Raw genomic sequence first — 27,998 nt, 5'->3', positions numbered from 1 at the left:
CAGCCCCACTCAGCAGCCCAGCCCCACTCAGCAGCCCTTCCTCAGGTGTGAAAGGAGGCCCAGAGGGTAACCTGGACTTCCACTACCTTCTGGCAGTAGCATGGCAGCATCTCCTTTCCCCCCAGTTTCATAGGAAGCCAGCTAAAACAGAAGGTTTAAATAGGATACAGAGTCTCATAATGTAATACCCAAAGTGTCAATATTTCAACCAAAAATCACTTATCATACCAAGAACCAGGAAGATCTCAAACCGATTGACAAAGACAATCAATACATGCTGTATTAGTTTCTCAGGGCTGTCATAACATAGTACTACAAACTGAGTGTCTTAAAAACAACAGAAATTTATTGTCTCACACTTCTGGAGCCTAGAAGTCTGAAATCAAGGTGTTGGCAGGGCCACACACCCTCTGAAACCCATAGGGGAGAATCCTGCTTTGCTCTTCCTAGCTTCTGGTAGTAGCTGTCAATTCCTTGGCTCACTCCAATCTCTTTGCCTGTCATCATGTAGCATTCTCCCTGTGTGTTTGTGTCCAACTTTACCTCTTCTTATAAGGATACCTACCAGTCATATTTGATCAGGGCCCACCCTAATGACCTCATCTTAACTTGATTACATCTGCAAAGACCCTATTACCGAAGACACATTCACAGGTACCGGGGGATTAGGATATCAACATATCTTTGTGTTTTGGGGACACAATTAAACCTGTAACAGTTGCCACACTGAGATGGCAGAAATGTTAGAATTATCTAACAAATACTTAAAGCTGCTGTGATAAAAATGCTTCAACAAACTCTTATGAATACACTTGAAACAAATGAAAAAGTAGAAACAAATTAGAAATAGAAAATACAAAGAAGCACAAAATGAATATTTTAAAAGTGAAAAATACAATCACTGAGATATAAAGGTTAGTGGATGGGCTCAACAGCAGAATGGAGGTGACAAAGGAAAGACTCAATAAACTGGAAGGTAGAACAGTAGAAATGACCCAATCTGAGCAAAAGAGAGAGAAAATAGATTTTAAAAAATGAACAAAGCCTCAGGAACATGTGGGACTATAACAAAAGATTTAACATTTGTGTTGTTAAAGTCTCAGAAGGTGAGGAGAAAGAGGGCAAGGCTTAGAAAGTACTTAAAGATATAATGACCGAAATTTCCCCAAATTTGGCCAGAGACACAAACCTACAGATTCATGAACCTGAGCAAATTCTAAACAGGATATACCCAAAGAAATCCATACCAAGGCACATCATAATTACTCTGAAAACTAAATATAAGGAAAAAAGTCTTGAAAGCAGCCAGAAAAAAAATGACATTTTATTTATACAGGAAAAAGCAATTTGAATGACAGAAGACTTCACATCAGAAACCATGGAAGCCAGAAGGAAGTGGCACAATATTTTTTTTTTTTGGCACAATATTTTTTAAATGCTGAAAGAAAAGAACTGTCAATCCAGAATCCTATACCTAGTGAAAACACCCTTCAGGAATGAAGGTAAAATCAAGATATTCTCAGATGGGGGAAAACTAAGAGAATTTGTCACCATCAGACCAACCCTAAAAGAACAGCTAATGGAATTGCTCTAAACAGAAAGGATACGATGAGAAGAAATCTTGGAACATCAGGAAGGAAGAAATAACACAGAAAGCAAAAATGTAGGAAAATAAAATAGGCTTTCTTTCTCCTCTTGAGTTTTCTAAATTACATTTGATGGTTGAAGCCATAATTATAACACTGTCTGATGTAGTTCTAAATATATGTAGAGGAAATATTTAAGACAATTATATTATAAATGGCAGAGGAAAAAGGAACATAAAGGGAGGTAAGATTTCTATATTTCACTCAGCCTGGCAAATTGATAACACCAGTAGACTGCCATAAGTTGTGTATATATATAATGTAATACCTAGAGAAACCACTAAAAAAACCTATGCAAAGAAATATACTAAAAATCACTATGGATAAATAAGAATAGATTTTTATTTTTATTTATTTATTTATTTTTAAAGGTTAGATCTTTTTTTTTATAATTTTATTTATTTATTTATTTTACCCCCAAAGTCCCAGTAGATAGTTGTATGTCATAGCTGCACATCCTTCCAGTTGCTGCATGTGGGATGCAGCCTCAGCATGGTTGGAGAAGCGGTGCGTCGGTGCTTGCCCGGGATCCAAACCCGGGCCGCCAGCAGCGGAGTGCGCGCACTTAACCACTATGCCACGGGGCCAGCCCAAGAATAGATTTTTAAAAAATATCCAAGAAACCCATAGGAAGGCTGTAGAAAGAAAACAACAAATGAAAAACAGAGACAACAAACAGAAAATAAAAAAAATAAATGGCAGACTTAAGCTCTAATATATCAGCAATTATGTTAAATGTAAAAACTATAAATACAACAATTAAGAGACAGAAATTGGCAGAGTGGATTAAAATACAGGACCAACTATACACTGTCTACAAGAAACTCACTTCAAATATAGTGACACCCCAGGTTATAAAATAAAAGGATGGAGAGATATATATCATGCAAACATTAAGAGAAAGCAGAAGTGGCTATATTAACATCAGATCAAATAGACTTCAGAGTAAAAAAAATTATCAGTGACAGAGAGGAACATTATATTATGATAAAAGTGTCAAAATCCACTAAAAAGACATAGCAATACTGAATGTATATGCACCAAAAAAAAAGCTACAAAATATGTGAAGCAAAATCTAGAAATAGATAACTCCACAATTATAGTTGGACACATCAATAACCCTTTCTCAACAATTAAGAGAACAACTAGACAGAAAATCAGTGAGGATATAGAACTCAACAATGACATCAACTAACAAGATCTAATAGACATTTCTAGGACACTCCACCCAACAACAGGATACACATTCTTTTCAAGTGCCTACAGAACATATACCAAGATGGACCATATCGTGGCCATAAAACAAACCTGAAAAAAATTAAAATAATTGTGTTTTCTGATCACAATGGAATCAAAGTAGAAATCAATAACAAAAAGATAACAGAAAAATCTCCAAACACTTAGAAGCTAAAAAACGTACTTCTAAATAATCCATGGGTCAAACAGAAAGTCTCAAGGGAAACAAAAAATACCCTGAACTGAATGAGAATGAAAATACAACATATCAAAATTTGTGGTATGCAGCTAAAGCAGCGTCAAGAGGAAAACTTACAGCACTAAATGCAAACATTAGAAAAGAGGAAAAGTCTCAAATCAATAATCTAAGTTGTCACCTCAAGAACCTAGAAAAACAAGAGTAAAATAAACTCAAAGTAAGCAGAAGGAAGAAAACAAAAATGATAAAAGCAGAAATCAATGAAATTGGAAACAGTAAAACAATAGAGAAAAGCAATGAAACAAAGAGCTGGTTCTTTGAAAAGATCAATAATATGACAAACTTCTAGTAACACTGGCAAAGAAAGAAAAGAGAGAAGACACAAGTTACCAATAGCCAGAATCAAACAGGGGATCGCACTACAGACCCTGCAGACATGGAAAGGATAATAAAAGAATACAATGAAAAACTTCACACATATAAATTTGACAACTTAGATGGAATGGACCCATTCCTTGAAAAACACAAACTACCACAACTCACCCAATATGAAATAGATTATTCCAATAACCCTATAACTATTAAAGAAATTGAATTTATAATTTAAAAACTCTCAAAAAAGAAATCTCCAGGCCCAGATAGCTGCACTGGAGAATTGTATGAAACTTGTAAAGAAAGATTTATACTAATTCTACCAATCTCTTCCAGAAAATGGAAGAGGAGGGAATATTTCTCAATTCATTTTATGAAACTAGTATTAACCTGATATCAAAACCAGACAGAGATATCATACAATAAAGAAAAGTATATGCCAATACCCCTTATGAATATAGACGCAAAAATCTTTAACAAGATATTAGCAAATATTTTAGCCATGTATAAAAAGAATCATACACTACGACCAAGTGGGGTTTATTCCAGGGTTGCAAGGCTAATTCAATATTCAAAAATCAATCAGTTAACCAGCTACAGAAGAAAACTTACATGATCATATCAATTGATGCAGAAAAAGCTTTTTAACAAAATACAACATCCATTCAGAATTAAAACTCTCAGTTCACTAGGAATAGAGAGGAACTTCCTCAACTCAATAGAGAGCATCTACAGCAAACCCCTGGAACCTACGAATGTGTTATATTACCTGGCAAAAGAGACTTTGCAGGTGTGATTAAGTTAAGGATCCTGAGATAAGAAGATTCTCCTGGATTACCCAAGTGAGCCCAATATAATCACAGGGGTCCTTATAAGGTGGAGACAAGAGGGCTCAAGTCAGAGGAAGAGATGTGAAGATAGAAGCAGAGGTTGCAGTGATGTGCTCTGAAGATGGAGTAAGGGGTCATAAGGAAAGGAATGCTGGCAGCCTCTGGAAGTTGGAAAAGGCAAGGAAACAGATTCTCCCCTCGAGCCTCTGGAAGGAACGCTGCCCTGCTGGTACTCTGACTGTAGGACTTGTGACCTCCAGAACTGTAAGATGATAAATCTGTGTTGTTTTAAGCCACTAAGTTTGTGGTAATTTGTCAGAGTAGCAAAGGGAAATAAATACAGACATGATGGCAAATGCTAGTGCAAGGTTTGAAAAGGCTCTCTAGCAAAGCCCTTGGCTCCTGCCTGGCCTGTTGATTCCTGGAAGATGACAGTGATGCAGATCTGAATTCATAACCTATTTTCTATATTGTTCTTGTGGCTCTTATCATGTGTTTCTCTGTGTTAACGTTTGTTATACTCCTATTAGATGTATGCTACCAGTGGGCAATTGAGTCAGCACATCACACAAGACCGTGCCCACCCAGCGGGCAGGCAGTAATAATGCTTTGCAATTGTATAATATGTTGGAATTTCTAAAAGATTTTCACATATGACACAAGCATCAACATAAATTGAAAATATGAGGGCAGGAATCATAGGAGGTCTCCAGAAGAAGCTGTAAAAGTGACACTGAGTGATGAAGAAAGGAAAAGGGACAACTGCCCGGGAAAGGGAATGAGCCCTCCTTCCCCTGGAAAAATTGGTGAAGGCTCAAGATCTTTAAGTCTTAGCTTGAAAGCAAGCCACGGGGATTAAGACGTCGACATCTTTGAGGGGGCAATTATTCTGCCTACCACGATTTCCCACCACTGTACCCTGGAGAGGCCGTTTCTCTCAATCATCCATAGACATCTTTCCCTGTGGCATCTCACATAATGCAAGGCTCTCAGCTTTCTGTTTATATTCACTGTACAGTATATAAGAAACTTGCGGCTTTTGAATTTGTTGTTTTTCTGTTTTGCTTTTAGTCAGATGCATCTCAGGATGAAAGGGACTTTCTCAGTCTTCAGTGGTAGAATCTCTATCCCTGAACGTAATCTAGCACACCCTAGGAGGGCTCCTTTCAGTCCTGAGATATCTAGGTCCGATTCACAATAGAATTCAAGGAATGAAGCTGCTGGGTGTTTTGAAGTGTCCTGTCACTGTGAGCTCAGACAAGTCAACCAGGCCCTTGGTCTCCAACCCCCGCCCCCCGTTTGCCCCTCCCAAAGGCCTCTCCATCTCAGTAAGAGCGAGTCCAATTTTCCAGTTTCTCATGCAAAACTTTCTTCTCACATCCAACATCTAAGTCATCAGCAAATCCTATTGACTCTACCTGCAACGTATATTCAGAACCTAACCATTTCTTAGACCTCCATTGCTACCACCCTGGTCTAGGCCACCATCATTTTTCTCCTTAATCATTGCATTAGCCTCCTATTTGGTCTTCCTCCTCCCTTCAGTTTAGTTCCAACACAGCAGCCACACTGACCCTCTTAAAATGTACTTCAGATCATGTCCTTCTTGCAACTCTTCAAAGGTTCCTCATCTTATTCTGAAAATAAGGTAAAACCATGGCCCGCATGCCTCTACACAGTCTGGCTCCCAGGTCCCTCGCTGACCTCATCATCTACTACCCTTCCTCTCCCTCCCTCAGTCTCAGTCCCACAGGCCTTCTTGCTCGTCCTCGAACATGCCAGATAAGCTCTTACCTCAGGTCCTTTGCACTTACTGTTCCCCCTGCTAGAATGCTCTTCCACCAGATATCTGCATGGCTGCTGTCTCACATCCTTCAGATCCTTACTTAAATGTTTCTTTCTCAATGAGTCCTTTTCTGGCCACCATTTCTAAAATTGCAACGCCCCCTTCAACACCCCCATTTCCCTTCCCTGCTTAATTTTATATATATAATTTGTTAATTGTCTGCCTCACCCCCCCAAATGTAAATTCCTAAGGGCAGAGACTTTTCTCTGTTTTATTCATTGATGCATCCCCTAGTACTTTAAACAGTGCCTGTCACATAATAAGTGCTAATAAATTTTTGTTGAATAATGAATAAATGAATTTTACATGTTCTCCCCAACCCAGTTTCCCACTAACTATTCTCTCACCCAATTCTGGCACCACAAACTTCCACTCCTTTCATTGAGACAGGAGTGCACTTTGCCTCTTAAAAACAATGTCCCAAAAGATTAGCCCCACCCCCACTGAGGGAGTTTCAGGTATTCCAACCAGAAAGTTATTATTCTTGGCAGATATCTTGGTTTAGGGGCCAGATGGACCTGGATATGAATGTTGGCTCTGTCACTTGGCAGCTTCATGTAAGACCCAAAACAAGTCACTTCACTTCTCTGAGCCCCAGTTTCTCCCCTGGAGAGCAAGAATATTATCTGCAATCATGGGGTTGCTGGGAGGACCGAAGACAGGCATGTATTTTTTTATGCCAAGAGCAGTGCCTGGCACAAAGATGGGATCATACTATGCATACTGCTCTGCAATTTGCCATCCCTGCAGAAATCAGTTTTCTACATATATCCTCACATACTGGTCCTTAAATTGCTACAGGATAGACTTCCAAAGTGGAGTTGCTGGCCCCGGTGGTATGTGCTTTAAAAAAGTAAGTAAATGGTGCCAGATTATTTTCCAAAAAAGGTCATAACAATTTATACTCCTACCAACTATGTCTGAGAATGCCTGTTTCCCCACATGCTTACTAGTACCAGATGTTATCAATCTTTTTCTTTTTTGCCCATCTGATGGGGTAAAGTGGTATCTCATTGTGTTAATTTCCATTTCCTTTATCACTTGTACAATTGAACATCTTTTCATATGCATATTATTCATCTGCATGTAATCTTCTGTGATTTTCTTTCCTTTGTGCAATCCTCTTTTGAGTCATTTGTATTTTTCTCAACAATTTATGGGATGGGGATATGGAGAGTGACTGCTAATAAGTGCAAGGTTTCTTTTTGGGATGATGAAAGTGTTCTAAAATTAGATTACAGTGATAGTTCCACAACTCTGTAAATACACTAAAAAGCTTTGAATTTACACTTCAAAACAATAAACTTTGTGGTATATAATTTATGTCTCAGTAAAGCTGTTAAAAATGAAAAAAAATATTTGAAAAGGTGATTTTAATGGCTACCTAAAATTCCCTTTTATGGGATTATCATATTTTATTTAATCACATCTAATTGCTTCTAATTACTTCTAATATTTCACTCATAAAAAAATTGTGATGAATATCTTTGTACATAAATCTCTGCTTTTTCTTAGGATACATTCTTAGATGGGAATTACTGGAGGAAAAGGTGATTTTTTAAGGGGGAAGTATGATTTCTAATAAAAAGTAGGAAAATAGTTGACAGTGATTCCATGTCAATCTGGACATTTTCGAGTTTTCTCATTAAGTTCAGAATGCCGTATTCAGTACCTCAAAATGTTGTTGGCCTGGTCCCTCCTACTATGGTGACACCAAGCGCCACTATAATTGATGATAAAGAACGATTTCAGTTTTGGTCACACGATAAAATAAAGTGTACTTCTCTCTTTATCACCAGTTGTTTAATTATTACAGACTGGTTGCTAGAAAAACAAGATGAGAAGCTAAATTGCTTTCCCTGGTTCAAATCCGTGGGGAATAGAGGCTAATTTTAGCGTAATTTTTGACAAAAGCAAGAAGCAGTGCCTATGTGGTTTCATCTGCTACTGTTTCATACCACCTTCACATCTTGCTAACATATGCTGGAGAAAACGCAATATCAATAAGAGTAATAATAATAATGATAGATACTATGACTGGTAACCATAAGGTCCTTCTGTGGACAGAAAAGGACCTATCTTCTTGGTTAATTGTGCTAAATACTAAGAAAAAAATCACCCAGAAGGATCTTGAATGAAAGCCTATATTTTCTCTCTGTTCTCTAGACCCACCCTCAACCCAAGCCCCTCCTCCATCATCAAATCTTTAGATTTAGCTGGGCAAATACATTTGCTTGTCATTTTATCTCCAAATAATCATGGATAGGGTGTATGAAATCACGTGAATTGAGAATCTACTCATTTACTTGCGTGCAAGAAAATGAGTGAGAGCAAAGGGACGTGTTAGTAATCTGGGGAGTTTTGTTGGCTCAGAGAAGCTGCCGGGCTCCGGGGAGATTGATGGAGCTAAAATGTCATTGTCGCAAGGGAGGCAACTATTGATTTCGCTGACAGACCCTGTAATTATGGAACACAATGCCTAGTTACATTAATTGGCAGGGAGTGAGAGAGTGGAGCTGGAGGCCCTGCTGGCTGGAGGGAAAGTGTAGATCAGTCTTCTCTAAGGTGTGGCTGGAGCATGCGGGGAGTGGAGAGAGGGGAAGCTGAAAAGTAGGCTGAAGGCAGGAACCAGTTTGAAGGTCTCTATGAGAAAGGTACCAGATTTACTACTTTGGGTTGCATGTATATTAAATAAAATCATATATGTAAAAATATCTTTAAAATTGTAAAGTGCTGTATAACTAAAAATATAACAGGCACATGGTAAAAATTCAGATGGCATAAAGAAATGGTGTAAAAGGATAGACAGTGAAAGGTAAATCTCCTTCCCACTTTTGTCACTCATTTGTCCTTCACAGAAACATCCACTATTTCAATTTTTTGTTTATCCCTCCAGAGATAGTCTATTATTCTATGCATATACAAATATATATATACACACATATGGATATATATATATACACATATATATACATATATATATCTCACAAATGATAGGATACCATTCACATTGCTTTTTGTCTGTATTTGTTTTCACTTAACAATAAAGCTTGGAAATCACTTCTTATATTGATCTGCTTTCTTTTTTAATGTCTATATAGTATTCCCTTGTATCGCAATTTATTTAACCTGTCCCCTTTGAAGGACATTTAATTTCTCTCAGTGGCATCTAGCCTATATTCTTAAAGTAAAGTATACTACTGAAGAGCAAAACCAGCCCCCAACATAGTGTTACTGATGAAGGTTTTGGATTTTTTTTTTTTTTGCTTAATATATCAATTTATTTTTATTTGTATTTTTTGGTAAGAGTAATAATCTCAGTATCCCCAAGACATTTTTTTTAATTGTATTTTTTATTTTTTTGCTGAGGAAGATTCGCCCTGAGCTAACATCTGTGCCAATTCTCCTCCATTTTGTACGTGATCCACCACCACAGCATGGCCACCGAAGAGTGGTGTAGGTCCATGCCCGAGAACCCAGAGAGAACTCCATCTACGATGGAGTAGAAAGACTTCAGTGTCTGGAGTCAGATGACTTGAGTTCCAGCCCCAGTTTTGTCACTAACTAGCTGTGCGACCTTGGTTAAGTCACACCATTAGAGGTTCAGTTTTTCCTCATGTGTTAAATAGAGGCAGAAATATCAAACTCATAATGCTGGTGTAGGGACTAGATGAATTAACAGCTTTTCATGAAGTGCTTTATAAATGTTAATTATTATTACCCAAAGGGACAGAGACCTCAAACCAGCATAGCTAGAGCTCCAGGTAGGGTAAATATACATATGTGCACAAATTGCAGGCTAGATGTATATTAATTCAGAACTTAACAAAGGGCAAGGTAACACTTTTTGAAAAAATTCTCGTAGGTCTGCAATTTAAATGTCCATCCTTGTCACTAACTGTTGGAAAGGATACTACTCTTACTTTCTTTTTTCCCCTTTATAGTTCTCTGCATTACAACCCACCGACCAAGGATATAAGCCCATAACTGTCAGAGGATTTGCCTTTTAAGGAGAAAATGCTCTCTATTTAGATATGCCAGTATAGAGAAACCTAGTAGACGTTTTTAAAGAGAATTGGACCATTTGACATTTCATTGGGCTGAGACCTAGAAACAGCATTAGGCAGGAAAAACCAACCAGCACCCTGTGAAACAAGGAAAGGAAGGGGTGAGGGAGGGAGACTAGATTGTAAATTGATGTAAGATTTTTGGAGGGTAAGTTAGCAATATATATGTTAAAAATCAAAATGCACATACCCTGTCCTTCTGTTTCACCTTCCCGAAAAATTCAGTCCTAAAGCCCTTAGGTGAGGCAGGGCAAAGTAGGCATTCATGGTGGGGAGTGTAGGAGGCCCAGATCAGGAGGTCAGAGACCCAGCAGGGTGAGGAGGGTATCTCTGTGGAGGGCAGCCTGGTATGAGGGATCAGAGTCCGAGCAGGCAGAGGCAGGTGTCCTCGTGGAAGGGCAGCCTGGTGTGGGGACTCAGAGCTTGAGAGGGCTGACAAGGGCATCCCACAATGGAGTGGCATGGCACGAGGTGTCAGGGTCTGAGCGGGGTGGGGAGGGAGTCTATGAAGAGGGGCAGCCAGTGATGGGGAATGAGAGGCCCCAAGCAGGGAGAGCAGACTTAGTGTCAGGGATGGTGGCAATGGAAATGGGAGATTGATTACTGTATTATCTGTTTCTGTGTAACAATTTACTTCAAAACTCAGTGACTTAGAACAACAAACATTTATCTCAGTTTTTGTGTGTTGGGAATCTGGGCGCAGTCTAGCTGGGTGCCTCTGGCTTAGTCTCTCACAAAGCTACAATCCAAAGGATTAACTGAGGGAAGATCTGCTTCCAGGCACATTCAGTGATGTTGTTAGGATTTAGTTCCTCACAGGCTGTTGACTTAGGGCCTCAGTTCCTCCATGGCTGTCAGCCAGAAGCCTCCCTCAGCTCCATGCCACATGGGCCTCTCCACAGGGCAGCGAGATTCCCTGAGAGCAAGTGAGAGAGAGAGAGCACAAGAGAGCAAGAGAAGGTAAATTAGACAGAAACCAGAGTCTTCCTGTAACCTAATCTTGGAGGTGACATCCTATAATTTTGTCGAATTCTATCATTAGAATTGATTCACTAGATCTGGCTCACACTCAAGGGGAGGTGATTACACAAGTGGACGGATACCACTAGGCAGGGGTTGCTGAGGGACATCTTGGAAAAAGGGTCCATACTACTCAAAGTGATCTACAGATTCAATGTGATCCCTATCAAAATCCCAAAGGCACTTTTTTATAGAAATAGAAAAAAGAATCCTAAAATGCATATGGAACCACAAAAGACGCCGAATAGCCAAAGCAATCTTGAGAAAGAGGAAAAAAGTTGGAAGCATCACACTACCCAATTTCAAAATATATTACAAAGCAACAGTAACTAAAATAGTATGGTACTGGTGTAAAAACAGACATATAGACCAATGGAACAGTATAGAGAACCCAGAAATAAACCCACACGTGTAGAGTCAACGATCGTGCCAAAAATACACAATGGGGAAAGGATAGTCTCTTCAACAAATGGTGCTGGGAAAACTAGATATCCACATACAAAAGAATGAAATTGGACCCTTATCTTACAGCATGCACAAGAATCAACTCAAAATGGATTAAGGATTTACATGGAAGACCAGAAACAGTAGAACTCCTAGAAGAAACCATAGGGGGAAAGCTTCATGACATTGGTCTTGGCAATGATTTCATGGCTATGACACTAAAAGCACAGGCAACAAAAGCAAAAATATACAAATGAGACTACATCAAACTAAAAGGCTTCTGCACGGCAAAGGAAGCAATTAGCAGAGTGAAAAGTCAGCTTACAGAACGGGAGAAAATATTTGCAAACCATATGTCTGATAAGGGGTTAATATGCAAAATATATAAGAAACTCGTACAACTCAATAGCAAAAAATCAAACAACCCAATTAAAAAATGGGCAAAGGACTTGAATAGACATTTCTTCAAAGAAGAAATACGAATGGCCAACGGGTATATGAAAAAGTGTTTATTATCACTTGTCATAAGGGAAATGCAAATCAAAATCACCTCACATCTGTTAGGAAGGCTATTATCAAAAAAAAAGACAACAGATAAGTGCTGGTGAGAATGTGGAGAAATTGGAACCCTTGTGCACTGTTGATGGGAATGTAAAATAGTGCAGCCACTATGGGAAACAGTATGGAGTTACCTCAAAAAATTAAAAATAGAACTACCACATGATATAGCAATTCCACTTCTGGGTATATATCCAAAAGAATTGAAATAAAGATCTCAATGAGATATCTGTATTCCCATGTTTGTTGCAGCACTATTCACAATAGCCAAGCTATGGAAACAAAGTAAGTGTCCATCGACAGATGAATGGATAAAGAAAATGTGGTATGGATATACAATGGATTATTTATTCAGCCTTAAAAATTAATGAAATCCCGCCATATGTGACAACACGGATGAACCTTGAGGACATTATACTAAGTGAAATAAGCCAGTCACAGAAGGACAAATACTGCATAATTCCACTTACATAAGGCATCTAAAATAGTCAAATTCATGGAAACAGAGAATCGAATGATGGTTGCCAGGGGTTTGGCTGAGGGGGTAATGTTGAGTTGCCATTCAAGGGTATAAAGTTTCAGTTATGTAAGATGATGAATAAGTTCTAGCGATCTGCTGTACAATACTGTATTGTACACTTAAAAATCTGTTGAGAGAATAGATCTCGTGTTAATTGTTCTTACTACAATAAAAAAAAAAGAAGAAAAAAAGAATAGCCCAGTGCTTAGGAGGTAATTTAGACCTTTCTTTGAACCAGGCTCCATTTTAACTAGCTATCCTACCTTGAGCAAATTATCCTCTCTATGTCTCAATTTCTTCTCTAAAATGGGGATAATCATGCCCTTCTCATAGGGTATACTGAGAACTAAATGAAATTTTGGATGTGAAGCAGACAGAACAGTGCTTGGCATATGATAAGCAACCAATAAATGGTAGTTACTATTAAAAAAGAAAAATAAACCTCCTAGCACAGTTACATACAGGGGGATTGATAAAATGAGTGGATACATTAAGAATAATGGAAATTAGTTTTCTCATTGTCATAAATGGTTAAAAATACAGAAAGAGAGAAAACTAGAACAAACTCTGTGGTGTTGGATGGTATATATCAGAGTGAACTCATGGATAGATAGATAGATAGATATAGATATAAAATGTGTGAGCGTGTGTGTTGTGTGTGTGTAAGCATGTGAGTAAAAGTGTATAAGTGAAGCCTGTGAGAAGGTGAGGGAGCAGCAACACACCAATAGTAATATCTACACCTAGTGCCCAAATTTGGCTTCTAAATACTATTTTCCACTAAAAGGAACCAGGGCATCTCAGAAAAATGGGTGATTTCAGGACTGAATAAGTGAGAGCACAAGGTAAGCCTGGAACATCTTGTGCCAAAAAGTAAGGAAGTGCTCAAAGAATGATGGGGACACATCAAAGGGACACAGAAGACAGCTTGAAGGGGCCCCAGTGGCCAAATATAGGACAACTTGAGCATCAAAGTAAACAATGATAGTAACGGATTATAACCCACTCAATAAAATAGGAAACCATAAGTCTATACTGATATAAATAAACAAATGAATAAATTGAAAGTTTGATTAGAAATGGAAGATTTATACAGTTTCAAAGTACTTCCTCACAAAGTGTTTATTAATTACAAAGAATATCTTCACAGTGGAGAAGCCTGGCACCCACCACTTTAGTCAAGTGATCCAAGTGAGCATCATCGTAATAGGACGCATTGAAATCACGCTCCATCTGACAGAATGCAGAGTACAGTGTCACTTCTGTGATAGTCCTGTCAATGATGGGTAACCTGAATCTCATCATGAGGAAATATCAGACAAACCCAAGTTGAGGGACATTTTCCAAAACAACTAGCCTGTAGTCTTCAAAAGTGCCAAGGTCTTGCAAGTCAATGAAAGACCAAGGAAATATTCCAGACTGAAGGAGATGAAGGAGATGTGACAACTAAAAGCACCCTATGGTTCTGAACTGGATCTTTTTGCTGTAATAGACTATTTGGAGACAACTGATGAAAATTGAATGGGACCTGAGGGTTAGATGTTAGTAATCTATTAATGTTAATTTCCCGATTTTGGTGATTGTGTCATAGTCAGATAGGAAAATACACTTGATGGCCAAAAAAACACCACTAAATTATTCAGGGATAATGGGGCATCAGATTGGTAACTTAGTCTCAAATAGTTCATGAAGAAAAATCCAGGACATTCTGTTTTGTACTTCCAATTTTTCTGTAATTTTGTGACTGCTTTAAAATAAAAATAATAATAATAAGTAATAAAAAGAATGTCACAGTCATGAAAGGCAATGTCTGATCCTGAATTACATCCTGGAGTATGGTCTGGAGCTTAGATAATATTTTATCAATATTAATTTCCTGATTTTAATATTTGCACTGTGCTTATGTAAGAGAAGTATTTTGTTCTGAAAGATACGTGCTGAAGTATTTAGGGCTAAAGGAACATCATGGCTAAAATTTACTCCCAAATGGTTCAGAAAAGAACGGAGTATGCACATACATTGAAAGGAAATGATAAAGCAAATTAACAAACTGTTAACAATTGAGGAAACTCAATTTCCTCAGTTGTTGAAAGGAACGGGGATGTTCTTACAACTTTTCTGTACATCTGAAATTATTTTATAATAAAAAGCTACCAAAAAAAAGCGCATACACTTTGTCCTGGCAATTCCTTTGCTAAAAAGTACTCGACGTTTATATAAAGATGCATGGATGTTCATTCACTGCAGTATTATTTGAAACAGCTGAAGACCAGGCTCAAACAAACTGTCCGTTGATTGAGGTTTCTGTATATCTTGAAACACTATGTAGCTGTTAAAAGTAAGGAGTGAATCATCTCCCACCCATTAGAACGGCTACTATTAAAGAAAATAAACAGAAAATAACAAGTGTTGTCGAGGACGTGGCGAAATTGGAACACTGAACAGCGTTGGTGGAAATGTAAAATGATGCAGCTGCTATGGAAAACAGTATAGAGGTTTCTCAAGAAAAATTAAAAATAGAACTACCATATGATCTAGCAATCCCATTTCTGGGTATATATTCAAAATAATTGAAAGCAGGGTCTTGAAGAGATATTTGTACACCCATATTCATAGCAGCACTGTTAACAATAGTCAGGAGATGGAAGCAACCCAAATGTCCATCGATAGATGAGTGGATAAACAAAATGTGCTATGTACGTACAATGACATATCATTCAGCCTTAGAAAGAAAGGAAATCCTGGGCCGGCACCGAGGCGTAGTAGTTAAGTTTGCGCGCTCTGCTTCCGTGGCCCGGGGTTCGCAGGTTCAGATCCCAGGCCCGGACCTATGCACCGCTCATCGACTCACGCTGTGGTGGCGTCCCATGTAGAAAGTAGAGGAAGACTGGCACAGATATTAGCTCAGGGCCAGTCTTCCTCACCAAAAAAAAAAAAAAAGAAGGAAATCCTGTCACATGCTACAACATGGATGAACCTTGAGTACATTATGCTAAGTGAAATAAACCAGTCTCAAAAAGACAAATACTGTATGATTCCACTTACATGAGATATCTGAACTAGTCAAATTCATAGAAATAGAAAGCAGAATGGTGATAATCAGGGGCTGAGGGAGAGGGAAAAGAGGAATTATTTAACGAGTATAGTGTTTCAGATTTGCAAGATGAAAAAGTTCTGGAGATCTGTTTCACCAACAATGTGAATATACTTAACACTATTGAACTGTACACTTAAAAATGATTAAGATGGTAAATTTTATGTTATGTGTTTTTGCCACAATAAAAAAAGAGAAATCTAGATGTTCTGCTATGGAAAGAGATCATAAATGAAAAAACAAGGTGAAAAATAGCACATATACTATGATTCTATGTGTGCCTGCTCTTGTGTGTGTGCTTAAAAGAGGGTGCACATTTGTGTTTGCCTTTAAAACTTCTGGAAAGATACATAAAAAGCTGTTAACAGTGGTTACTTCTAGGAATGAGCCTGCGGATTAAACAGGGGGAAACATATTTCTACCTTTTCATTTTACTTTTTATTTTAAAGTCTTCTGTAATTTTTTTACCACATGCATACATTATATTTACAATAAATGTTTAACATTTTAAATAACGGCTAATAGTGAGAGCTTATAATGTGCCAGACATTGTTCTAACACTTACATGGAGTAGTTTATTTAATCTGGAAAATAACTCGATGAGGTAGGTCCTTTGGTAGTATTACTCCCATCTTATAGACGGGAAACTGAGTCTCAAAGGGGTTGAATAACTTGGCCAAGGTCACACATGGTAAGACACAATAACCAACACAATACATGCTCATTAAGTGTAAAAAAAAAAAAAAAAAAAAAACACCAACATGCTAAAGAGAAGGGGAAAATCTAACCCTCAATCCTGCCAGCCAGAGCCCAGCCTATTAACCTTTCCATGTGTGGCCATCCAGTCTTTAGGATATGCACTATTTTCAAGCCCAGTTGAGATTATATGATATGCACAATTTTGCATTCTGCTTTTCTTCCTCTCCGTATAATGCCATTTTCCTTTTAAAACATCTCTTCCCAAGTCCTCTTATAAATAGTCATAGTGTTTTTAGAGCCAGTAATGAGGGCCCCAGATTCGTTTTAGAGAAGAGGCAGAGTAATAAAATCCTTGGAAAAGAAAAACATGGAAAAAAGATGGGAAGAGGAAAGTACGGGTCCGCTATGACGACGAAATGGCTTCAATTTGCTTGTTCATGAATGTGAAAGTCTAGATTCTATTATTTTCCCTCTTTGTGTATCTTTATTATATTTTGCTCTATTCATATTTGGACAGTTTTGTTGGGGTCAGTATGCCTAAGTGGCTGGGTTTGGGAACAAAGGGCATTTTGGAAAATTTTCTAGGAATCCAATTTTAGGAAAACCAAAATTTTTATTGTTGTTTTAAGGTATTTTTAAAAAGGATATAATGATGGTGTGCTCTAGAGTATTAAAATGTTAGAGATTATTTAGCCCAATTCCCCCTCATTTTACAGATGGAAAAACTGAGCCCCAGAGAATTAAAATAAATCACTATAGGCCATGCAGCTACTGAAGACAGAGTCTGGACTAAATCTAGGTCTCCTGATTCCTAGGCCGCTGTTTTCTAAAACTTTTAAAACTCTTTAAAATCAATTAATTAATCCTTGTACAAACTCAGCAAAGTAGGTTAGTGTTATTTATTCTGACTTTAGAGCCATTTACTGAAAGAGTGATTAGATGTCTGTGAACCAAAACTGATTCTACTGTAATTAAGCATGTTTTTAATCAGTCCAAAAAGGACAGACTATTAAGTAGGCTTGTCATCTTAGGAATTAGCTTTCAGTTTCTTGCGTAACCAGTTTAAAGATCACCACTTCTCACCTGGCATCTTAAATTCCTTTTACGTTAAGCGTAAAGCCTGTATTGGCTTAGTATGATTAAGCACATACATAGTCATTAGCTTAGCTGACCTTTTGCTATATGCAATAAGCAGGGGATGCACAATGGATTTTGTTTTTTTTTTTTTTTTTGTGAGGAAGATCAGCCCTGAGCTAACATCCATGCTAATCCTCTTTTTGCTGAGCAAGACCGGCCCTGAGCTAACATCTATTGCCAATCCTCCTCCTTTTTCTCCCCAAAGCCCCAGTAGATAGTTGTATGTCATAGTTGCACATCCTTCTAGTTGCTGTATGTGGGACGCAGCCTCAGCATGGCCGGACAAGCTGTGCGTTGGTGCACGCCCGGGATCCGAACCCGGGCCGCCAGCAGCGGAGCGCGCGCACTTAACCACTAAGCCACGGGGCTGGCCCCCACAATGGATTTCTTTATGTAATTTATTGTGGTAATTATCGCTTGAATATGATAAAATAGTTTGCCAAAGCAGATTTTAATTAAGGTTTGCATAGAAGATTCTTTTATCCTTAAAGCAAACAAGTTGGAATTTTTAACTCAAAATTTGAATTGAAGTGGTCATATTATAGACCTAGGGAATAGGCAAGGTTGGAATTCAGGGCTTCTTGTCTTTCCTTGCTCAGATTTTCTTCCTTCTAATATTCACTACTCTTATGCTGTCTGCTTTGGCCTTCCACCAGAGCTTGTCCTTTCCAACAAGTACCTCTGGTGCCAAAATTATTTCCTGCCACCATGAAAATGCCCAGGCCCCCAGTGCCCTAATCTCAGCCAGCAAGGAGTGGAGGGGTTATAGACAGAGCTGAAAGGAACCTTGGAAAGCATCTCATTTGATTTTATCGATGGGGAGACTGAGGCCTAGAGTGGCATGGTCACTTACCCAAGGTTAATGGCAGAGCTGGACATCAAATACCTAGATGAGTCTTAGCTTCCTCCCTTGTAAAGTGGAAATCAAGATATTCAGTCAGGTTACTATGGGAATCAAATATGACAAAATAAGTGAAAACACTTTGAAAACTGCAACTTGGTACAGGTACCCTAAATTTTTTTTTCTATTAAGATATGCTGCTTTCCTTATGCTAGGTGTTAATAACTAATAAGTGTTGGCATGTGGCTCTTACAAGTGAGATTTGCATTTTGAAAGAGGAGGTCCTGAGGCCACATCTAACCCTAGAGGAAAAAACTGGACAGAGAAACATTCCAGGTGCCCTTCAAATCACTTAACCAAGTCAAGCCATATATTTTAACAGTAAGAACAAAGCATGCTTTCAGAGATCAGGGAGCTAAGAACTTTGTGAAGAATCTGAAAAACTGCCCACATAGTAGTTCTAGCAACTAAGGTGGGGTTTGATTAAATTAACTTAAAAGTCCCTTCTGACACCGAAGTTTTGTAATTGTGTGATGCCAGTTGATTCATTTTTACAATATACAGTCCTGTTCATGTGCTTTCTCTTCAGATCCAGAAACATTAACATCTATAGTATGTTACAAATTGCTATCCTGATCTTATTGTTTATGTATTTTTTATTGAGATATAACTGACATATAACATTGTGTAAGTTTGAGGTGTACAACGTGTTGGTTTGATTGATCCTTATCTTTAAAAAGAAAAATAAAAAGGAAAAAGGACCCAACACTCGCACACAATAAGCACATACTCACACACACACAGAACACTTGAACAAGTTGGGGTTTTTGTAAGTTAAAGTGAACATGAAAGAAAAGCACCAACCTCTGGCCTTCAAACTGCCAACCTAAAAGGAAAGAGTTTGAATATTATTTAATGATACTCTGCAAGGAAGAAAATCCCAGTCTCGGTATTTGGATGAATCTGAAGTTCAAACCAATTATTCCAGTTAGCTGCCTGATGTCTGTGTGGCAATGTGAACGGAAGTAGAATCATTAGGCTTTACTCCGAAGCACCTGATGGATGGATCAAATCAAATTTTTAAAAAAAATCATTTTTTATACCCCCAGTACTTGATACATAGTAGGTGCTCCGGATATATGTATTCAACGAATGAATAAAATACGTAAGTGTATTGTAGGTCAGGACTAGGAGGGTAAGGAGCACGTTATTCCAGACTTTGTATGAAAGGCATAGAAGTGTCGAGCCAGCCCTGATTGCATAGTGGTTAAAGTTTGGAGCTCTCACCGCTTCAGCAGCCTGGGTTTGTTTCCCGGTGGCAGAATCACACGACCCATCTGTCAGTTGCCACGCTGTGGCTGCAGCTCACGTAGAACTAGAAGGACTTACAACTAGGATATACAACCATACACTGGGGCTTTGGGGAGGAAAAAAGGGCATATAAGTGTCAGAGAGCATGGCGCCTTTGAGAAACAACAGGAAGTTCAGTTGACCTGAAGTAGGGAGCGCTCTGTGGTGGAGGTGGCACAGCTAGAAACGAGGCTGGGCAGGTGAGGCCGGATCACCAAGGGTTTTATATGCTATGCCGTGGATTTTGGATCTTATCCTAAAAGTGAAGCGGGTGGGCAGAAAGGGAGTAGAAAAGCATTTGAAGCTGGGGTGGGCTTTTAGGTTGGGGTGTGTTGACATGATTGTATTTGTGTTCTAGAGACAACTGGCTTCTGGTGTAAAATGGATGAGGAGAGGAGCCTTGGGAGGCCAGCCAGGAGGGTGCAAGCCTAGAGGCAAGGTGCCTGCTTAGGAGGCTCTTTGGCAGTTGTGCAAACAGGATGACAGCCTGAGCAAGGCAGTGGTAGCAAGCAGAGATGGAGAGATATTTAGGACAGAATAAGCGGGCAGAGGTATTGATAGAAGGGAGTGAAATTAGCACCCCTCCTCCAAACAAAACCCAATGACATTTAACCCACTAATCAAGTGGAAAACTGAGCCTTGTGATAGCAGCAGCAGTGAGAAACGGCCCAGGGGTGAGTTGATAGTAAATTTAATATGCATCAGCCACGTGATATGGCAGTCCAGACAGCGAATGCCATCTTAGGGAGCTGGAGCAGAGAAGTCTAGTGTCTGGACAAGAGACGAGACCGCCCTGGTCTGCTCTGTGCAGAAGGGTCTGTGTCCTGGGGTTGGGGGAATGGGGGAGAAGGATAGACTCAGTTTTCGCCTTCCACTTTCAAAAAATATAAAAGAATTGGTGTAAACTCAAAGAACAGACTTGAACCCAAGTCTTTGGAGCAATAGATTCTGGAAGAACTGTGGGGCCAGAAGATTTGTCTTCAAATTGTTGGACCACCATGTGGAAGAAGGGCAAAGCTGGCTCTGCTTGGCCTCGAGGGGGCAGAAGTTACCAGGGGGCCAATTTCACTCAGCCCGAAGCCATGAGGCGGAGACCCAAGCGGCGGTCCGCGGAGCCTGTGAGTCCTCGCACTGGAAGTTGTCCAGACTAGAGGGCAGGGACCCTGTACATGGGACAAAACAAACAAACCCCAAAACAAAAACAGCCAGTGCGGGGATAGTCAGTCGATGACCTTCGAGGTTCTTGCTGACCCTGTGATAAGTTCTGGCCAAGCGGGTGCACATTTCTCAGCAGTCCTGCCTCGGGAATGAAGAGGACAACAGTATCTCTCTCGTTAGCTTACTTATACTCGTTTATTCAAAGCAAATAGGTTGCGTGGAGGTCGGCAGACGGGGTAAGTTGCAGCCTCTAAATCACTGAACCTTTGTGCCGGGGTTGGGAGTGGGGGAGGCCAGGCAAAGCCTTGCAATCGTCAGGAGCAACCGCGCAGTGGGATAAACTTTGGCTCCAGCTTTGCCGCACGAGAGGGGCGGGGTTCCTTGAATGGGTCCTCTGGAGAAGGCGATTGGCCCTGGGGGAATCGAAGGGGCGGGACTAGGCCATGGTTGCCATTGGTCCTGCGGGCAAGTTGAGGGATGGCAGCAAGGGGGCGGAGCCCGCGAGGGGAGGCAATTGGCTTGGCGAGAGCCCACCGAGGGGAGCGGGCGGGCAGGCCGGCGAGCCCGCGGCCGGGAGCCGGAAGGCCGGAGCCGGGAGGCGGCTGCGGCGAGCTCGCCAGGGCCGCAGCGGGGCGAGGGGCGCGCGGGGCGTTGGCACCGGGGCACGCGCCTGCGTCGCTGACTTGGATGCGGCGGAGACGCTTCTGCTCCCCGCGCGCTCGACGCGAGCCATTCAACAGCTGGCCTCGCGGGCCACAGTGGCAGCGAGCGGCTGGGAGCATTAACGGTTGCGACTGCGGCGGCTGGAAAGCGGCAGCGGCGGCGGCGGCGGCTGTAGTCCAGCTACCCCGGCGGAGGCCCGAGTGGAGACGCAGCGGCTCCTCAGGCTCCCGGTAAATGCCCTCTGCTCTCCTCGCAGAGAAGGCAGCCACGTCCCGCTGCGTCTGGGCCGGCTGGCTGCGCTGGCCTATGGGAGCTGTGGTGCCTCGCAGACAGGGCCACGCGGGACCCTCGGTGGGGATTGGGGAGGGGATGCGCAGGAGACCTGAGTCGCCCCACCTGCCCCTGCAGAGTCGGATTTTCCAGAGATGCGCCTAGGCTCTTCCCCTGGTTCTTTCCTTTCTCCCTAGACCTTGCTGCCCTGGGGCCGCACTAGGGGGCGCCCTGGCACCCACTCAAGGGCTCGCTCCGGTCGCTGCTCCAGCCGAGGTCACTTGAGGCACTCCCCTGGGGTACGCTGGCAGTGGCATCCCGCTAATGGGAACTGAAGGTACCCTCTCCTGTTCGATCCACACACCAAGGGCCTGGACACTTGGCTTCCTCCCTGCTCCGGCTGCGCTCATTCAATTAATCATTATCAGGGCTCCACCGCCCCGCTCCTCCTGATAACCCGGTTCTTGGTTTCAGAGACTTGTCTAGAGTCTCGCTTGAGGTTTCCAGCGCGGGTGGAATAAGACCGTTTCCAATCTGACTGGGAAAGCAGGCTCACCCACAAGGCACGGGACGCGGGGTCCTGAGCTTGGATTGGGGAGCAGCAGGGCGAGTGGAAGAAGCAAGTTGAAGAGGCCCATGCAGTGGGAGAAACTGCCATCCCCGAACGTGGAGAAATCATGTAGCCTTTCTTATTTTTTTTTTTTTTTTTGTGAGGAAGATCAGCCCTGAGCTAACATCCGATGCCAATCCTCCTCTTTTTGTTGAGGAAGATTGGCCCTGGGCTAACATCCGTGCCCATCTTCCTCTACTTTATATGGGACGCTGCCACAGAATGGCTTTATAAGCGGTGCGTCGGTGCCAGCCGGGGATCGGAACCCGCGAACCCTGGGCCGCCGCAGCGGAGCGCGCGCACTTAACCGCTGCGCCACCGGGCTGGTCCCAAGGAATCATGTAGTCTTGGTCATTGGGACCCGCTGACTTGTTTACGTTTCCTCTCCCGCTTTTTGCAGTTTTATTTAAAACCAAGCGGTACCAGAGAACTTTTGAATGCTGCTAACTCGGAGGAGTGACTTGTATTGGAAAACTGGGTTCCAGCATGAGGCCTGGTTATCCTGTGGGCCTGTTCATCTCCTCTGTGTCTTTTCTAGATTGAGAATAAGGTTCCAAAAATCATGCCCATTTTATGTTGTTTTTCTGCCTGCCTCTGATCTACCTTTGGAACTTTATGCTGTTGGAAGAGTGTAAACTTGTGCAGCACGATTGCTAGGGCTAAGTCTTCATGCTGAGAAAACCACACTGGGATAGTGTAGTTGGGACCTCTCAAGTTTTGGTTTTGTTGTTTGCTTTATAAGAATGTAGCATTCCAGTAGTCACATTTTTCTATGCCCTCTTTTTTTGTTTGGGAGGGAGTAGCTCAAAGCACGGAGTAACTTGCGTAAAGATATTTTTGCCTCGACTCTTGCTAAGCACAGAGAAAGGTGACAAGTGGAATAGGCCTGCTGGCACTGGTGCCCAGGGATCCTGGCTATCATGCATATCAGAGGGTGGGTGGGGCTGACTTGAGGTGGTGTAACACTGGGGGGTGGGGACAGGGCCTGCAGAGGCCATCTTGGCTCCTGTGATGGGTCATGGGCTTTCCACTTAGTTCCAGCCAAAGATCACACCTGCAGTGTGGCCTGTTTGTCTTCTGCATCATAAACTCAGGGGAAGGGAGTGGCCTTTGACGGGTTCATGTGTCATCAGAAGGAAGGGTGAGGTGCAGAGATTTGGGAATGTGAAGGTAACGGTGGTGGCAGTTGTGGGGGGTGTGTGTGTGAGAGAGAGACTTGTTTCAAATGTCGAAGCAGCTCTCTGCCACAGAGACTGGCTACATGTCTATCTTCCCAGCATGCATTCCTGCCTTTGCTCGAGACAGGGACTTTTGCTGAGTTGTTTCAGAGACAGGGCGGTGCTAACTTGTGCAACTCTCTGATTTAGTGTCCACCCTGGTCTATATGAGTACTATGTTATATCCAACTTGCTCCTGGAACTTTAAGAAGCTTTAAAGCCATGCTGGGGGCTGAGGTAGACTAATGCCTGGGGCACAGTCTGAACAAATGTGGACCACATGGAATCCAGTGGTGCGCATGCTCAGAAGAGACAGTGTAGGGGCTGGACCGCTTACAGGAGGAGAGGAAGGTCTGCCATAATAATAATAAGAGCTCACATTTATCACTTCCCGGGGGTTGAGTACTTTACTTGCATCACTTCTCTTAATCCTTTTAAAAATTCTGTAAGGTAGGCGCTGTTATCATCTTCTAAAGCTCAAAGAGGTTAGGTAAATCACCCAGCTGGTCAATGGCAGAGGTGGGATTTGAACTCAGATCTGCTTGACAGCAGCCCTTGAGCTTGAAAGCATTTTACTTTTTGCTGTCACAGAGAAGATTTCACAAAAGAGGGAGGCTGTGAGCAAGGCTTTGAAGGGTGGGTAGGGAGACAGGACATTTGGTTGAGGGGATCAACAGGTTTGAAGGAACTCAAGGAAGACTGGCCCAACTAGAATGGGGGATGGACTCAGGGGCATGAGGAAATATAAGGCTGGTGAGGTGGGGTAGGGGCGTGTTTTGGAGAGCCTTGAAAGGAACTTGTGATTTGATGCAGGAGAAATAGGGACATGTTGAGAATTTTTGAGCAAAGGAAGGGCATAGCAAAACCGGTACTAATCACTTGGTGTGCCCTACCTGGGTCCCTGAGCCTGTTCCCGTCTCACTCTTTCTCGAGAACCTCGCCCAGTTGTCAGCATATTTAACTCTTGCTTTTGAATTTCCTGAACCCTTGGGGAGCACCAGGTGCATGTGATTAAATAGATTCCTGGGTTCAGTGCGCAGAAGGAGCCAGCTAGAAGAGAGGCCCTGGGTCAAATTCAGCCTGAGATGGATATGCTGCAGCCTGCACAGTATTGTAAAAGGCTCTATTTTAGCAATTAGGGGTCAACATTGAAAAACCAAAAGATCTCGATAAAAATCAGGATTTCCAGCTTCTCTTGCAATGCCAGAAGGCCTGGTCTGTGTTTCACCTGCGGAAGGCAGAGCTGGGCAGTGCTGACTCCTTTAGCTGGGGTCTGAGTGCTCCATGTCCCCCCGCCCTTCCCCCCAGTCCTGGGACCTACCTGGCCCTGTAGGCCCCAGACCCCTACTCTAGAGAAATAAACCCTCACTCAGGAAGATTCTCGTTCAGGGTTAGCTTCTTGTCTTACTGTGTAATTAGGGAATTGTTGGACATGCAGTAGAACCGACTCTGTGAAATGCAAATAATCTTAACACACAGGGATGCTGTGGACATCACTGGGGATGGGCTGATGGCCAGAGACTGAGCATTTTCCATAGGTGGTACCTTTCCTCTGGGCTGGAGTTTCGAAGCCTGCTATGCTGAATAAATTGACAATCTTTCAGGAGAACAATTTGACAATATGTATTGAGCCATATAAATTTATTCCTACCCTTTGACGTGGTAATATAGTTTGAGGAAATAATTTTTTGAGAGATTTGTATAAAGATTTTCATAGTGATGCTCTTTCTCATACTAGTAGTATAGAGTAGTGCTCTTTCAAAAAAAAAATAAGTGGGGGCCAGCCCCGGTGGCCTAGTGGTTAAAGTTCAGCATGCTCCACTGTAGCAGCCCAGGTTTGGTTCCCGGGCGCAGAGCCACACCACTTGTCTGTCAGTGGCCATACTGTGGTGGTGGCTCACGTAAAAAAAAGAAGAAGATTGGTGACAGATATTAGCTCAGGGTGAATCTTCTTCAGCAAAAAGAAAAAGAAAAAATTGGAAAACACAAGTCCCCAGGGAGGGGGTATATTTAACCAAATATGTAGTAACTCTCTATAGAGTTTCTATAGAATTTCTCTATATGTAGAATTTCTCTATATGTAGAATTTCTACAGAAATTTGCTAAAAGCATGAAAAATGAGAAATGTATTGACTATGTTAATGTCTAGAATTGTTTTAAAACAGGTGCAAAAACCAGATCATGACGGTCCATAAGTACAACTGTGTAAATCTCACATGCTGTTCATGCTGAAAATTGTAAATATACGGTTGTCTTATTTGTTTAACTTTTCATCCACTTGTGACTTTGTACCTCTTTCTCTCTGGCAGTACTCCCTGGTCAGGATGCCACCGCACAGTGGGCCACCATGAAGAGTTCACATGAATTGTGGCTTCTCCAACCTTTCCTCCCTTGATCACATTTTCGTCATAAGGTATTGAGTAATATCCTATTCCGCAGGACTTGTATTCAAATAAATTTATCTTGGGATTCTAAAAAGGTTGGGAAATACTGCTGCTCTCAGAAACTGCTTAGTAGTGCAAAGCACAGTCCCTTGTAAAGGTTACTTTTCCCCTGTAGGTGGCGACTTGTGGGCAGGAATTTTGCTGGTAATTTTCAGTCTGTGGAGATAAAACTGAGAAGCAAAACACGGTGACTTCATGATATGGGTCTCCCACAAATAATACTCTGACTATTCAATGAGTGAGGCAAAAGTACGGAAGATACTCAGCCACGTTCCTTTAAATCCCTGATAGCTTTTTTTTTAATATGAAGAAGAGAATGCAACGAGTCTACTTTAGTAGCATTATAGTAAATTAATCCAAGGTGTAAAGTGATATTCCTGACTGGAAGTGTCTAGAGAGAGGTGTTCTACACCACAAGTGTTCCTGGTGCTAAAGAAGGGCCAAAAAGACCAAAAAACTGGTCAGACAGGTCTGCCAACTGCTCTGTGCATATTTTAAAAAATAGCTCCCTCCCTTCCAATCATGGAGTGACTCCTGTACTCACTAGCAGACATTATGTAAATAAATCTGCATAGAAAGGCCCAAGGCAAACCTTTTCTTAGGATAATTTATTTTATTTTTACTTTTATTTATTTATTTTTGCTGGGAAAGATGCCATCTGAGCTAGCATCCATTGCCAATTTTTCTCTTTTTTTCCCCTCCCCAAAGCCCTAGTACATAGTTGTATATTTTAGTTTTAAGTCTTTCTAGTTCTTCTGTGTGAGCCGCCGCCACAGCATGGCTACTGACAGATGAGTGGTGTGATTCCATGCCCTGGAACTGAACCTGGGCTGCTGAATCGGAGCGGACTGAACTGTAACTGCTAGACCATCAGGGCTGGCTCTAGGTTAATTTATTTTTGTTAGCCTCAGAAACACTTTGCTTTCACAGACGTTATCACATAAGGGAAACATTAGTATGATCTTTTAAAATAGGGAAACAAAAACAGGAAATTAAGTTGCCCAAAGAGACAAATTAACATAAATCCAGTTTTCTTCATTTCAAGATCAAAATTTCCCGTACTAGACCCTACCTGAGAACAGATTTTCTTTAAGTGGTGGTAGGAGACGTTCTCTTTCAGTACAACTCCAATATTTCCTGGTTGCAAATGTATCATTGCAGAATGGCTGTAGGTCTCCAAAAGCCCCTTCCTTTCTGTCCTGAACACCCCCAGTGCCCCAATAAGCCCTTTAGGACCACCTTAATTGGGGAATGTAGTCACTTGGAGGATCCTATATTGGCTGTATTTCTACTATTGTAACACTGAGTGCTGCTCATTTCAGTGATGTGGTTTTTAAATTTTTCAGGATCAGAGCATACGGTCAGCTTCAGTTTTAAAAATGTTGTTTGGGTTAATGATGTGTCCGAACACATGAACGTTCATCCCTGACCTCTTGACTAAAGAGCCAGGGAATATTTCTATCTGGTCAAGACTTACTGGGATTCTGCAGAGCCAGGAAATTGGAAATTGGCTAGTTGATTTGACCCAACTGCATTTTGGCTGCCCTGCTGACCATAAATATTATGATATAATTTTATACATCTTAAATGTTTTTAAAATGACTAACTTGAAGGTTCAAAAGTCTGGAGAAAAAAGAAAGCAAAGAACTACTTTGAAAGAGGATATTGAGTTGCACAGATGGTCCTATTTTTTTCACTGTTTTTAAAAAAACGTGCCTCATTCAAATGGCCTTGCTGGCACTCTGACAGCAAATATTTATGAGAGTGAGAAAAAGCG

The 27,998-nt window shown here is 41.3% G+C and overlaps 1 protein-coding gene across 4 annotated transcripts in view; it reads left to right on the top strand.

Moving 5' to 3' along the window:
- LOC131401366 (A-kinase anchor protein 17B-like) overlaps positions 1-27,998 on the top strand; it is a 143,127-nt gene that overhangs the window by 98,104 nt on the left and 17,025 nt on the right. The window contains exons 1-2 of one of the 4 annotated variants that reach the window (XM_058536588.1): positions 21,069-21,253; positions 26,087-26,190. In XM_058536588.1, coding sequence (XP_058392571.1) covers positions 26,138-26,190 — 53 coding nt within the window. In that variant the 5' untranslated portion in view covers positions 21,069-21,253; positions 26,087-26,137. Of the gene's footprint in view, positions 1-21,068; positions 21,254-21,616; positions 21,911-26,086; positions 26,191-27,998 lie in introns of those variants that run through there. The other 3 variants (XM_058536586.1, XM_058536587.1, XM_058536589.1) reach the window with 3 other exon arrangements.

Source organism: Diceros bicornis, chromosome X, assembly GCF_020826845.1.
Source record: "Diceros bicornis minor isolate mBicDic1 chromosome X, mDicBic1.mat.cur, whole genome shotgun sequence".
In the NCBI taxonomy this organism is placed as follows: Eukaryota; Metazoa; Chordata; class Mammalia; order Perissodactyla; family Rhinocerotidae; genus Diceros; species Diceros bicornis.
Note: the sequence above shows the minus strand (reverse complement) of the source record. Positions and strands in the feature narration are given on the sequence as shown.